This window comes from Mus musculus, chromosome 13 (assembly GCF_000001635.26).
Source record: "Mus musculus strain C57BL/6J chromosome 13, GRCm38.p6 C57BL/6J".
NCBI classification, from domain to species: Eukaryota; Metazoa; Chordata; class Mammalia; order Rodentia; family Muridae; genus Mus; species Mus musculus.
The window spans coordinates 46,699,427-46,714,344 of NC_000079.6; the positions used below are offsets into that span (position 1 = coordinate 46,699,427).

Below are 14,918 nucleotides of genomic sequence, written 5' to 3' on the forward strand. Positions count from 1 at the left end.
CAAGCCCATAGCTGTAATAAGACATCAATGACAAAAAACTTAGTACCTTATTCTGACTAAGTGAATAAATATACTATTATGACCAGCTCACTGTAAACCAAACTGTTACTATGGCTTTCACTGAAGGCACTTTTAAGAATAAACAGAGGAGAACTTGAAGTGCTACTCTAACATAGGCTTGGATTTTGTTTTGTAAAGAATGTGAAATATTTTTTCACTTACCTGAACTACTTAAAACTGTTTCTGAAGAACTATTAGAGCCAGAAAATTCAGTTTTTGCAAGAGGCACACTAAATGTAAATCCAATCTATAACAAGAAAAGGTAATTTTCACGTGTCAGAGTAATTGTGAAACAAATAACAGAACTTAGTTTTAGATTAAGTCAAAAAGTATAGTAAATTTCATCAATTATAAGTAAAGAGCTTTTCCTATTTTTCAATTCCTAGATTTAAAATTCATGAACCAAGTACCTAATCAGGGAAGCTAAGGGAGACAAAAGTACTTGAGCCCAGTTTGAAGTCAGCCTGGGCAACACAGCCAGATTCTATCTTGAATAAATGAATGAAAAAAGGTATTAACAGTATGGCATGTCTCTGACAGCATTTTTCATTCTTTATACATTTTCTTCTTTCAAAACATTACATAAAATACTCATAAAACTCTAATACCCCACCTCCTGAATTATGAACAATACCTTATAAATATATGAGGTTAGAGGAACAAGAAATGGACTTCAGAGATTTAAAAATAAAAAAAAAAATCATCTTTATTACCTACCTATGACAAAAACCAAAACAACAAGAACAAAAGAAACAAGCATACATCCAAAACCTGAAAACAAGCCAGGTGTGGCCTAATCTGAGCACTTGGGAAGCAAAGGTAGGTAGAGCTCTTCCAGGTCAAGACTACCCTACATAATGAGCCTACACAATGAGCTCCCAGCCAGCCAGGGCTACACAGTGAGACCTCGTCTCAAAGAAACAAAGCAAAACAAAAAAATCTAAAAGCAACATATAAAGATGATATGTTAGTGGAAGTTTACAAAATATGAACATTGTTTATTATTCTTACCCAAATATTTCCCAATAACAAGAAAAAATATATTATGTAACAATACTCAAAATAGACCCTGTTCATTTGATTATTTAGAGATGACTTAAATATAATATGATATAGCTGCCAAGGTCTTCTCATCTACAACAGACAGAAATTAATCAGCATTATAGGACAGTCTGAAACTATGAAGAACTCTGAATATGGACATACATATGTATGTCATGTTAAATTTCTAGAATATATAAATGAATGCAAGTAAATGTACTTTTTGGTAATAACAGAATATCTTCACTTTAACTGCCCAACTTACACAGAAGAGAACGCACACACACATTATCTAACTATGTACTAAAAAGTATAAAACATTTGTTTCCTGTAACACTATCTGTTTTTAAAGTTGGAGAAGTTGTTTTACTACCAATGAAATGGTAGTAAAAAAAGATTTTTAAAAATACACTATGGCTCTGAAGTCAATCACGAGCTGTCTGCTCTTGTTTGGTACTTACAGATGCTGGAGGGAGCACAGCTGCCTGCGTGGATTTTACAATGGGAGATGAGAATGTGAACACAGGACTGCCCGTGCTGCCCAGAGAGGTCATCTGTACCTGGTTTGGGTTTTTTTTTTTTTTTTTTTTTTGAGTGGTAAAAAAATGACACACAGAGAAAAAGCTCTTTAGAAGAATGAACAATAAAACAGACTTTAAGAAGATTATCTCAAAGAAATAATAGTACTCTTTTTCCATTTAACTTTAAAAATCACTTTGATTTAAAACAAAACATTGACTAGTAAGTGCCCCACCCGACCACCCCAGAACTGGAAATACTGTTTAGAGAACAACTTTCTCACTTTGGTCTAGTGTAGACTATATGAGATGCAAATATTCCCTGTGTATATTTATACATTTAAAAAAATAAAACATCGTTCACACTTCTTAGCATGTGGAAGATGGGCTTCTTCAACATGAGAAAAGCCCTAGAATCAATCCCAGCACCAACTCCCCAGTATTTTTTCCATTTTTTTCCTTAGAGTTAGTGATTTTTATAGTGAAAACCACTTTAAAAAAAGAATTGGATTAAAGAATAAAAACAGGAATCACCTCACTTATACAGTGGTTCTATACCTTGTTTGGTAATGGCTGAGAAGAGCTGACTGGTGAAGGAGAAGCCGAGGTCACAGGGGAACTAAAACTGAAGGTGGGCAGTGAAGAACTGCTGATTGGTAGAGAGATTTGCGGTAACAATGGTGCTTCCACTTCCTAAAACACAGCATGTTTTGTAAGGATGTCATCTTTCATGTCATGCTTTTATTTACTACTTTCAAAGAGAACTGATGTAGCTATGATCAAGTTTAAATAGGAAGAAAGTAGGCCCCATGCAAAATTAACAAGAGCTCTTGAATTAAAACCTAAAGAAGGCTTGAATTCCCAGTTGTGCCACCAACTGCCATGTAACCTAATTTCAGCACCAATTTCTAATCTTATAAAAATAAGAGAGCCAGCGAGTTGGCTGAGTGGGTAAAATTGCATACTGACAACCCAAGTTCTATCCCCAGAACCCAAAGTGGAAGAAAACCACCTCCTAGAAGTTGTCCTCTAAATTTCATGCACATGGCAAACACTGACTGCCTACACACACACACTCACTCACTCACTCACTCACTCACACACACACACACAAATAATAAGTATTTTTTAAAGGGGGAAAATGTCTTCCTTTGTATTACATTTAAGGTTCTACTATGAAACAAAGCCATACATAGTCTTAGTAGTACAACCACATACACACTCCCCATATATAAACACATAAAAAATGTTTAGAAAAGCAAATCAGGGGCTAGAGAGATGGCTCAGCAGTTAAGAACACTGACTGCTCTTCCAGGGGTCCTGTCCTGACTTCAACTCCCAGCAACCACATAGTGGCTCACAACCATCTGTAATGGTATCTGATGCCCTCTTCTGGTGTGTCTCAAGACAGCTACAGTATACTCATATACATAAAAATAAATACCTTTTAGAAAAATAGCAAATTAGTATGACAAGCTAAAAAAAATGTACATATTTTATGGTCAAAGGGCATTCAAACCTCAAGTTTTCTTTCAAAAAGGCAGGGACATGTTGTCCCTTCACAACACTCCAGTACCAAGCAGAAACAATCCCCAGACCAGCAACTAAGCTCTCAGCATAATCCCAACAATATGTTACACTGCTCATGCTTTCATTCTGGTACTCAAGAAATATAACTAACCAGGAAAAAAAATAGTGAGTGAAAAAACTGTCATTCCCACAACAATCTACAAAAATCAAACACCAACAGATATTAAATCCAACTTCAAATGATATAATCTGAGCTAGGGAAGATAACTCAGTGAGAAAAAGCACGTTTGACCTGAATTCATAAAACCACAGGCAGTAGACTGTCTGTATTCCCACTGCTCCCATAACAAAATGGGAGGCAGAGATGGGAATTCCTAGAAATTTACCAGCCAGCTAGCCTGGCATGAACAGCATCAAACAACAAAGAACCCATCAAACAAAGTGGAAGGCAAAGATCAATGCCATGTCCTAGATCTCTATACATGTGACCACAATCACACATACCAGAAAAAAATTCACTATCAATGAAATGTAAGTTTTAAACTTTAAAATACACTTCTAGAACACTATAGATCAATAAGCATAAAGAGAAATTGTAATCAGAAACAAGTAAAGTCAAAGCATTAAAGTCCCTAGAGCTGGAAAGTCCTAGACCCTGTGGTTCTGTTGTTAAAAGCATCCGCTGCTGTTACGGGGGCCTGAGTTCAGTCAGTAAGCTCCCAACACAACCGATGGTGGTTCACTGCCCATGACTCCAGTTTGAAGGACACTGGTGCCCTCTTCCAACCTCCATGGGCATTGCAAGCACATGGTGTGAAGAAATAATATGCGCTCAAAGCACCTCTACACATAAGTTTAAAAAGCCCTACATTCCAAAACTTAAAGGAGCAAGTAAAGGGTGGTGAAGGCCTTAAATGATTTAGCTCGGATGAAATCAATTTTAAAAAAGCCTGAAACAAGCTGTTCCAACTCAAAAAGTAGTTAAAAAAAAAAACGAGCAAACTCTAGACAGAAAGTCAGTTTAACCAACCTTCAATTAACTAGTCTGTATGTCCAAGCAATACCTAAATATCAATTCTTTTTAAGATTAACTGTATTTGTATGTGTGTGTCTCCACACATCCACACAAACACACATGTGGTATAGTTAAACAATAACCCATAAAACTCAGATCTTGTGCCATGGGAATGGCTGGAACTAAGGTCAGCAGATCTGGCAGCAAGCACCTCTACCCACTGAGCTATCTCACCAGTCCAAAAAGAACTAATCCTAATTAATCAATCCCATAGGAAAATAATGACGGAAAACCTAAATGGTCACAGAACACATACAAAAGACTCCTCCTTCCCAGTAAACAAGATGCAAATAAAGTCCCATGTCATTTTTTTTAGCTATCACACTGAACGGACCAAAACAAAACCAAGTGCTAGCAAAGAAAAAAAAAATGTTTAAATATTCATCTATGATCATGTGGAGTGTTGTGAAGAGAATGATAGCAAAGTCAAACACATTTAAAGACGTGTCAGCCCCTATAGTCCAACAATCCCATTCCTGGTAAATATCCTCCAGACCAAACTGCACATGGCAAAGGAGAAGTGTATAAATATTCACCTTAGCACATACTGGGAATCAGCCCAAATGTACCCTGATGAGAGAATGGATTAATTGTAGTAAATCTGCACAAAGGATAAATAGCAGAGAAATTTAAATCCCATTGTTCCATTTTACATGAAATATTACAGAGAGAGTACATAGTGTTAATCATATGTACAATTGAGAAATAGGCAAAACCCTAAGGCAATAACCAGAGAATCCAATAATTTCAATGGGATTACCTCACATATAATAAATAAATAAATAAATAAATAAATAAATAAATAAATAATTTTTTTAAAAGTGAGTTTTTAAAGGCTATTTTATGCAATTCATGAAGTTGAGGCTTCTAGGTCAGGTGTTAGACCAACACAGTCTAAAGGATGGTTTCAATGGTAGGTAATCTCCACGCCCCATTGCCATAGGTCTCACTTAACCCCCGCCATTTCAGTTCTATAAAATATAGCCTACCTCATTCTCTGGAGGTTTAGGAGCAACAAAATGTGTTCTCTCTCTTCTCATCTTGCCACCTCCACCACCTACTCCAGAAGATAAACCATTGGCTGCAGGAATACTGAAATTGGGGTATGAAAAGCCACTAGCAAATAAAAAGAAAATTAGAACAATTATATTATTTTGTCCCAGAAACTGTTAAATAAATATTAAAACAATCAGGGTACAGCCAAATATACTTTAGATTTTTTTCTACATTTATGTATCTATACATCCACGGGCACGTAAGCACACATGGTCTTGCCACGGACAGCTTGTGAAGGTTAACGGGAAAGCTCTTGGCAGTCAATTTTCTCTTACCACTATGTGTGTTCTAGTTATTAAACACAGGTTTTCAGGTTTGGTAGAAAGTACCTAGACATGCTGAGCCATCTCACTAACAACATAAATATACTTTTAATTTTCTTCATCTTCAAGGCCATTATAAATATGGACCTTACAAACTAAATATAAAAACATCCAGTTGCAGCATATGAGATATCATTACCTTTCTTGCTCTCTATTTTGTCTTGAGATACTTTTTTCATCTACAGTCTGAAAGAAAAAAACAGTATAAGAATTTTATTTAAAATAATTATTTGGGGAGTGAGGTATCAATGAGAGGCATGCCTCAAACTCAGTATGTAGCTGAGACTGAACTTGAAATATAGTTCCCCTGTTGCCTCCATCCATCAAGTGCTGGGATTGACTCAGCCTTAACATATGCAAAGCAAGTACTTCTACCACTGAAAGCTACACTCACAGATCCAACCTCTTAATAACATCCTTTTATCTATAAATTTTAATATTTGGAATTAGAAATTTAATTTTTAATGAGCCTTAGTATATGTAATTTAGATAGTCTTTGAATGTTAACCAAAAGTTACAACTGTACTGTACACTGTAATATGAGCATATATACAAAATGTCACACACATCTACTAGTACAAAGTTCATACTGAGTTTTAGGGAACAACTTCTTTTTGCCACACTAAATGACAGACAACTTTACAAGAACAGAATCTGAGATGTAAAGTACTCCCAACTGAGCAGAACTGAGGTGCCCTATAGAAATGGCCAATTACAGGATCAGAGAGCCAGAAATATACAAGAGTCGGAATATAAAAAATAAGATGCTCAAAATGATGGGGTGTAGAAAAAGAGTTCATTCAAAGTCAAGTAAGTACAGGGGAAGACAAGCATCAAAGTAACCAACTCTAAAATTAAGGATTCACTTAAACACAGAAAACTCTCTACAGTAAGGATCAATTATACATAGAAAAACAACATAATTATAAATCTACCACAGTGCATCAACAAACAGTTTGAGGCAAAAATTCTCAATAATGCTAAATGGGATCAAAAATAGGTAGTATATGTTCTACCTGAGCCCTGAGAAGAGCGCAGCCCTCCTTCAGGTTTAACCAAGAATAACCAGAATATAATACTACCAGGGACAATCTAGTGTTGCTATATATTCTATACAGTAACTAACCCGTCTTTTCAAACATATTCTAGATTAATGGAGACAAAGACAGATGACAACTACAAGTCACAGTCTTGGGAGATTTCTCTTGGGAGATGTCTGTCACTATTTAACATCTATCTAAATAAAATTTGTAGTTTTGTGCTGCACCAAGATTCTGTTCTTGCATTTGAACATTATTACCTATTACATAGAGGAAGACCTAATTTGTAGAATAAACAGAAAAAAAAAAAACAAATATAGTAAAATACTAGTACTTTTCTTATAAGCTGAGATGTAGCTCTGTGGTAAAGCACTTGCCTCACAAGCCCTAAGTAATTAGGCTTGACATCATCATCATCATAATAATAATAATAATTAATAATAATAATTTTCACTCTTGAATAAAGATATCTTAATGTGGCAAAACATTAATGACTAATAAGCTAAGATAAGTTAGTACCTGGGCAATCGCTACACTAGTCTACCAAGTGTAAAGTTGATCAAAAAACTTAAGATTTTCAAGAAACTGTTTTGAGAATGGAAAAAGAGTGTAGGACAAACAGTAAAACAATAAACTCAAAACACTTTATTTAAAGTATGACACAAGTAACCCGAAATGTGAGCCCTTTTGACAAATGGCCTTGTCTTTTCCACTCCTAGGCAAACATCTAAGAAAAATAAAAATCTGTACTCACAAAAGTACACCTATATAAGTCTATAGCAGCATCATACATTAGAGCAAACAGTGAAAAGACCCGAAAGTTCCCAAGTAATGAGTACAGTTCCATAACCCATTTTATGAAATAGTGTCCAGCTTTTAAAAGCAGCCATATCTGCTGCAGGTAAATAATCATCAGCTGTACCCTGAAGACACAGGTATTACACAACTTTAGGAAGGAAATGGTGATGAAAATGTTCTAAAATTTAACGAAGTATTGGCTTAACACCTATGGCCCTACGGATGTTAAACCACTTAAGAATAAACATCAAAAACTTAATTTTATGGTACAGAAATTATCTCAAAAAAATAAATTTTTATGTGATCTGGGGGAGAAAAAAATCAAAAGCAGTATCTAAACTTTGGGTTCTCCTTTAGAGAAGCAGATAAAATGTGTAAGTTTTGTCTTTTTAAGTTGAGTTAATACAGTTAAATATCATCAAAGGAGATGACATCTGAAACCTTTTAGAAATCAGTCACACAAATAAAACTCACAGATAAGTAAAAACTTATCTAGACAATGAATATATGAAATTTACACACACCAATTTAGGGTTTGATCAAGCTAAAGGCTATTTTTGAAGGGATACCAATTCTCTTTACTAGTTTACAGGCATCATACACCATACAGTTGCCAGATGACACCAGGTCCTCTACTTTGCTTTTTTTTTATTCACTCCAGGCAATATTCAAAGATTGGTTAAAGAAGAAAAAATAGACTGATTAAAAATAAATATTCTCAGACAGATGTGGTGCTTGATGCGCACCTATATAACCCAGCACTTGAAAGATAGAAGCAATGTAACTGACATGAATGTGAGGTTAACCCTGTTATCTACTGATTTCCAGACCAGATACATGACACTGTCTTAAGAAAACAGAATAAACAAACAAACTCACACTGTTCTTTTTATCTATCCTTTGATTAGTCTTCCTTAAGTCACCAGATGGGGTCAGAGATGGTTTAAAATAGACAGTTCTATTTGTTGCTATGGAAACTGGCTTTGGGGTCATTAGTCTCTGAACAGGGGGATACTGAGAGTCCACCTTAAAAGAAAACAGAAATCAAAACAAACATTTTCAAAATAGTTAATGTGACCTAGAGACCACTTCCTTGAGAAATAGATAGATGCAAATAAACAGAAAAAAGCTGACAAACCAAAGACATTAAATCTATTAATATGCAAATATATATAAAATTCTAAAGTATTTTGCAGACAAACTGACATTTTAGCCATGTCATGTTAAACCAGGCCTCTATAGCTCATGTCCATGGCTTTTCACACACAAGAACATTTATACCAACATAACATGAAACTATACAATATTCAAGACAACTGAACAACTTTAGGTAAGATGAATTTTGAACATGGTTAAAATTTATTTTTCTCCATCTTCTCAAACCACTTTTTATATTTTTCTAATCAAGAATTAAAATGATTTTTTTTTTTACAAGGACTAGACAGATGACTAGTGGTGGGTTCAGTTCCCAGCGCCTCTGTGGCAGCTTATAATCATCTATACCTCAGGTTCCTAGGAGTCTGGGGCCCTCTTCTGGCCTCCAAGAATACCAGGCATGTAATGGTGCACATGCATGCAATACATGCAGAAAAATACAAACAAATAAAATCATTTATTAAAAAATTAAATATTTTTAAACTAGCTATAAAAATTTTTCTAATTCCTAAACACATGCAAATTCTTCAAAGCAGTTTACCATTATTTTACAAATAAAACCAAAGGCCTTATAAGTTGAGTCTAACTGATAAAGCATTATATTAAGACTTCCAGACTGAGACATGAACTGGTGGTTTGCTAATAGTCCTTTGCTACCCTGAAATCCCGTAGGTGTGAAACTATTATAAAGTCAAAAACACCCACTGTGTCCATGAACTGTCATACCATGGATGGTCTTTACTCAGTCACAGCTGCCAAGAATGCTGGTTTCCAGGAAAAAAGCCTTCTGTGAGGCCTCTATAGCTCTCTCCTTCCCCAATGAGGAAATTGTCACATGTGACACATGAATAATACTGCACTCCAGCTTTCTGATTTCTAGCAACTCACACTTAAACTATATTCAACCACTTATAGTATTTTTATTGACAATTTATATTACAGCATAATCTTATATTTTTACTTATATGATTTAAATCCGGGTCTGAGGTGCTTTATAAATTAACACCGTGACAGTGGTTCATAGTAGATTCTTCTTACCTAACTACAAATATCTAGGTAACCCTAGAAATTCACTCACGGGGGGGGGGGGGGGGGGGGCAGAGGAACTAGATGATGAAATACTTATTAAAAATGAAGCTCAGGCCAGCAGATGCCTTTAATCCCAGCACTCAGAGGCAGAGGAAGCCAGACCTCTGAGTTTCAAGGCCAGCCTAGCCAACAGAGCTAGTCCCAGAAGAGTGACAGAAAACCAGTCTTGTAAAACCAAAACTGAAGATCTATTATGCACAAGATTGAACATGCTATTTCAATGAAAGCATAAGTATACTGTACTCAAATGACTAAACATCTGAGCCTTTTTCACTCCTAGCTTTATTTACCTATGATTAGAGTAAGCCACAAAGACTGTCATCAACATGAGGGTGAAAAAAATCCCAGAAAACACTGAATGTGCTTCCTTTACTGACCATCCCGGCTGCCAGAAAAGCTACAAAGCTCAAAGTAAAAACAGTCCCTTTTTCAAACACGTTCCCTAGTGACTGTGAATCAATCTATGTACTTGCTAACTGTAAACACAACAAAGCTGCTGACATTTTACACAGCTTACCTTTTCTTTTTTTGCCTGAAAAACTGTGTTATCTATCCCACTCCTATCAAGAGGCTGAAAAAAGGAGAGAAATAGTGTTAAAATAGGTAGGAAACTGAGAAACAGCTATGTCATGTAAGATTTAAAAGTGAACGTACAGAATTCAGAGGAGAAGAAACTGCAGATGGAATTCTTTTTGCATCCTGTTAACATTACAATAACAAAAAAAAGTTAGCAACAAAATTAAGACTTTTTCACTAAATTCAAATTTTGCTGCATTACATCTCATGATTTCAAACTTTACCGCAAGAGGGCTCGACATCTTTTCTAATGACTGCAGTATCCGCCGTGCTGTTGAGCTGGTCACACCATAAGACTGTGCATTGAGCTGCTTAGCTTTCATCTGTCTTCTAACTGGAGCCTAGAAAATAAAAGTCTGTGTTACTTGCTGCAACATATACTCCAAGGTACGTATGTCATGCAATGAAAAACAAATATTCAAAATAAAATAAGATTATGTTAACAGTGACCTACTTATCAGAGAGGACATAGGCTATGCAATTACTGAAACCTAATTCTCTTGACAATTGAATTAATTTAAAAATCAGAAGTGGAAAAAAAAAAACAAAATGCACTTGTTTTAGGGTTTTATTGCTGTGAAGAGACATCATCATAGCAACTCTTATAAAGGAAAACATTTAAGTAGGGCTGGCTTACAGTTTCAGAAGTTTAATCCATTATGTTCATGGCAGAAAGCATGACTGCTTGAAGGCAGACATGATGCCGGAGAAGGAGCAGAGCTCTATATCTGAATCGTCAGGCAGGAGCAGGTAAAAGTGACTTACTTCCTCCAATAAATCCACAACTACTCCAAAAGGCCACATCTCCTAATAGTGGCATTTCCTATGGGGCTTTGGGGGCCATTTTATTCAAAACACCACAGCACTGTCCTAAAGAAAATTCTATCCATGTGTTCTAAGATGAGAATAGGATAATCCATAAAAATTTCTAGCAATACCTTAACCCAGATATTCAATAAAAAACAAAAACACACTGACAAATCAAGACATCTGTAAGGCTGAGTATTAAATAATATTTCATTAGAACTCAAATAACTAGCAAAAAGATTGAAGATTTTTAAAGTAATAGAAATTTTACATTTTATAAATGACTTTGATTTACCATAACTAGTACAACAAAGACATCTTCAAATAGATTATTTCTTGAAGAGCTTTAGCTCTGATGTGAAAGCTTTCTCCCTGAGGACAGCTTCCAAAGGAGAGAAGCTATCAGTCCAACTATGACGACTATGAACTATACAACTACCAGTATAGAGTAACCCCAACTGCTAACCTTATAGCCAAGAGCTCTCTAACTGGACTTAAGGCTCACTCAACAAGAGGGAAACTATGCCTCATACTGGAAACCTAGGCAACTACCCAAGGGTATACGTACTTATACCTATAGGTAAATGCAGTTCTCATCTCTCATTAAGGAAACTTTCCTTTGTAACAGACACCATTACACACCACTACAACTGATCAAAATGTACACTTGTGGAGCCCAGTCCCTACTGATACTGCTATAACAGAACTTCTATACCATAGAAAAAAGCCAAGTTGTGAAATTGACCTCGTGCAATCAACACAAATGGAGAAAGGAGTCTTCAACAAATGGTACTTATAACAAATGCTCAAATGTAAAACAAATCAATGCTGACACACCTTATACCAGACATAAATCAACTCAAAATAAATGACAGCTCTAAATTAAAGCCTAAAAAACTACGAAATTTCTACAAAACTACTGTGACATCGAGCTATACATAGGATATCAAAAGCATAAACAGAAGAAAAATAAAATATACCAACTAATCACCTATAAAACACACATCTCATTAAAAAAATTAAATAACTAGACCACTAAAAGTAAACCCTCAAAATTCATCAAGAACACAACCCAATTTTATAATGAACAAGATTTGTAAAATTTTTTTAAAAATATAAAAAAAACTTCTGGGACAGGAGTGGTGCCACATGGTATACTCAGGAGGCAGAGGCAGGCAGATCTCTGAGTTCAAGGCCAGCATGGTCTACAAAGCAAGTCCAGGACAGCCAGGGCTCTGTTACACAGAGAAACCCTGTCTGGAAAAAAACAACAAACAAACAAACAAAACAGGGCAAGATAAAAAACTTCAAAACATAAAAAGACATTCAACATCATTAGTTATTGAGGACAACCCAATTAAAACCATAAACCGAAATTACCACTGTGTCCCTATTAGAATGACTAAAACAAAAACCTGACAATTCAAAGTGTGCAAGTGCAGCTGTAGTAACATTACAGGTAACAAGGTGGTACTCAACAGAAAATACCTGTCTTGTTTACTATAGACTTAACAATCTAAACTCCTGAGTATATGTCCAAGACAGAAGAAAATGAATGTTGAAACTGAAAATATCTTTTCAATAACAGCTTAATACCAACAACAAAAAGGAACCAAAGTGTGCAAACTAAGTCACAGTGATACAAATATATCGTATCAGCCCAATTCAAAAGGCTACATACATACTGTATGACAAAATTCATTTAACATCACAACATACGACAAAGCCCTAAATACAGACAGGTAAATGGCTCCCAGGGAGTGACTATATACACTGATGGTGGGAATATCTAAGATGTTTTGTTGCCATGAAAATGATTTTTTCAACATTTGAATAGCAGTAGTGACAATACTGCTCTATCACAATTCAAATATGATAAAATTAAGGCAATTACTATGTGTAATTTTTACAAGATTTTAAAAAATGAAATTGTCATACTGCCTAGAAACATACACATATATTAATCAGTATGTTCACTGCAATTAAAATGTTCTCATACCCTGAATTTTTAAAAGCCTCACAGTTCTTTAATTCTTAAGATTTATGTAATTCAAGATTCATATAATTAAAGTCGGTTGGGTTTTCGTAGTCAGTCTCTAGTAATGAGAAAGTTTATCAACAATTCTACTCAAACTAACCTGGTAAGGTGTACTTCGTACTTTATTCTGTCTTACAGCAGCAGCTGCCCCTCCATATGTTGTTTTGCCAGGATAAAAAGGAGAGTCTCCAAGCTGACTTGTTTTAAGAATTGAAGAATTCCCAAGTGACTGCATAGAAAAACAGTGATAAATTATATGCAAAACGACTTAACCTTTTGTGATTATACCCATTATAGTTAGTACTCACGGTGGAAAGTGTTCCAAAGGCAGACAAGTTGAATGCTGGTTTTTTGGAGCTGATGGCAGTATGCTGTGAGAGTGAATGAGAACGTTCTGCTTCAGGGGACCACAAAGGTGGCAGGGAAGTGTTCTTTGAAACAGCTATATCTAAAATAAAAATTTATAATTTGTAGTAATAGTGTCAATCTTAAAACCCTAAGGCCCAGATTTTTATCATATATTTATAAATAAAAATCAAAATTAAAAACTAAAATAAAAGGCAAGTAGTGGAAACACAAAGCCTTAATCCCAACACTTGGAAGGCAAGAGGCAGATGGATGTCTCTGAGTTTTGAGGCCAGCCTGATTTATAGAATGAGTTCCAGGACAGCCAGGGCTACACAGAGAAACCCTGACTCTAAAAACAAAAGCAAACAATCAAATAAAGGAGGGCTGGAAAGATGGCGCAGCAATTAACATTTACTACTCATGTAGAAAAGCTGGATTCAGTTCTCAGCACCCACCCACCATCACTTGGAATTCCAGTAATAGGAAATCCAATGTCCTCCTCTGGCCTCTCTGGGTACCTGCACACATATGATGTACAAAAGCTCTTGCAGACAAACACATACACATAAAAAAAATAAATCTTAAAACAAACAAACAAAAAACACCTAAATTAGGATGGTCTCTACGCCCTTAATCCTAATATTTAACAGGCTGAGGCAAGTATATGTCTATCAGTGCAAGGACAGTTTAGTATTCATAGCAAGTTCTAGGTAGCCATGGTTACAAAGACCTTTGAGTACCTTTCTCAGAAGCTCTTGAAGAGAACCCACTGGTAGTTGAGATGTTATCATCATCATGCTGAGAGGTAGAATCTTTAATCTCCTTCACAAGGGAAAATCCAGAACTGCCGATTGGGAACGCAGAGGATGTGGACGGCTGACAGTGCAAAGCAGGGGATTCCAACACAGAGAAATTCAGATGACTCCGATGAAGAGAAGGTCTTGTTAACACATCTGGATAATTTGAAGCAGTACTGGTTGTTGATGGTTCTTAAAAGAATGAATAGTTAACATTATGAATAAAAACCAAGAAAGGGCAGGGCACTAGTACAATAAAAGTCTTTACCACATTTGCATTTTCAATGCCAATCTGGACTACAAAGCAAGTAACATACTTTCTTCAAGAGACAGACTTGTTTATCGTTCAGGACAATGTGAAGAATGAAAGCTGAAATACAACTATTTTTTCCCCCAGTGAATAAACCTATTCACGTTTGTATTTCTTGAGTGAGGTTACTCTTAATACAATACTAATCTTTACAGCAATCAGTTAGGATACAAAAGAGTGAAGTATTAAGCTTTACTACTTTCCAAAAAGCTAGTGTTTATTATGTTCTAAAATAATCTCTTAAATACGCTCACTTTCTTCTCAAATGAGATGTCATGTTTGTGCTTTGGCTTTCCTGGTGTCTGAATCCAGAGCAACAGGACCACTTAGTGCACCAGCAGAATCTACTACATTTAG

The 14,918-nt window shown here is 35.6% G+C and overlaps 1 protein-coding gene across 1 annotated transcript in view; it reads right to left on the bottom strand.

Moving 5' to 3' along the window:
* Nup153 (nucleoporin 153) overlaps positions 1-14,918 on the bottom strand; it is a 47,948-nt gene that overhangs the window by 19,525 nt on the left and 13,505 nt on the right. Inside the window, exons 3-14 of the mRNA NM_175749.2 lie at positions 14,195-14,443; positions 13,415-13,554; positions 13,207-13,335; positions 10,486-10,602; positions 10,340-10,384; positions 10,203-10,256; positions 8,321-8,467; positions 5,743-5,789; positions 5,214-5,340; positions 2,178-2,312; positions 1,563-1,661; positions 223-307 (exon numbers count right to left, since the gene is read on the bottom strand). Coding sequence (NP_786925.2) covers positions 223-307; positions 1,563-1,661; positions 2,178-2,312; positions 5,214-5,340; positions 5,743-5,789; positions 8,321-8,467; positions 10,203-10,256; positions 10,340-10,384; positions 10,486-10,602; positions 13,207-13,335; positions 13,415-13,554; positions 14,195-14,443 — 1,374 coding nt within the window. The remainder of the gene's footprint in view (positions 1-222; positions 308-1,562; positions 1,662-2,177; positions 2,313-5,213; positions 5,341-5,742; positions 5,790-8,320; positions 8,468-10,202; positions 10,257-10,339; positions 10,385-10,485; positions 10,603-13,206; positions 13,336-13,414; positions 13,555-14,194; positions 14,444-14,918) is intronic.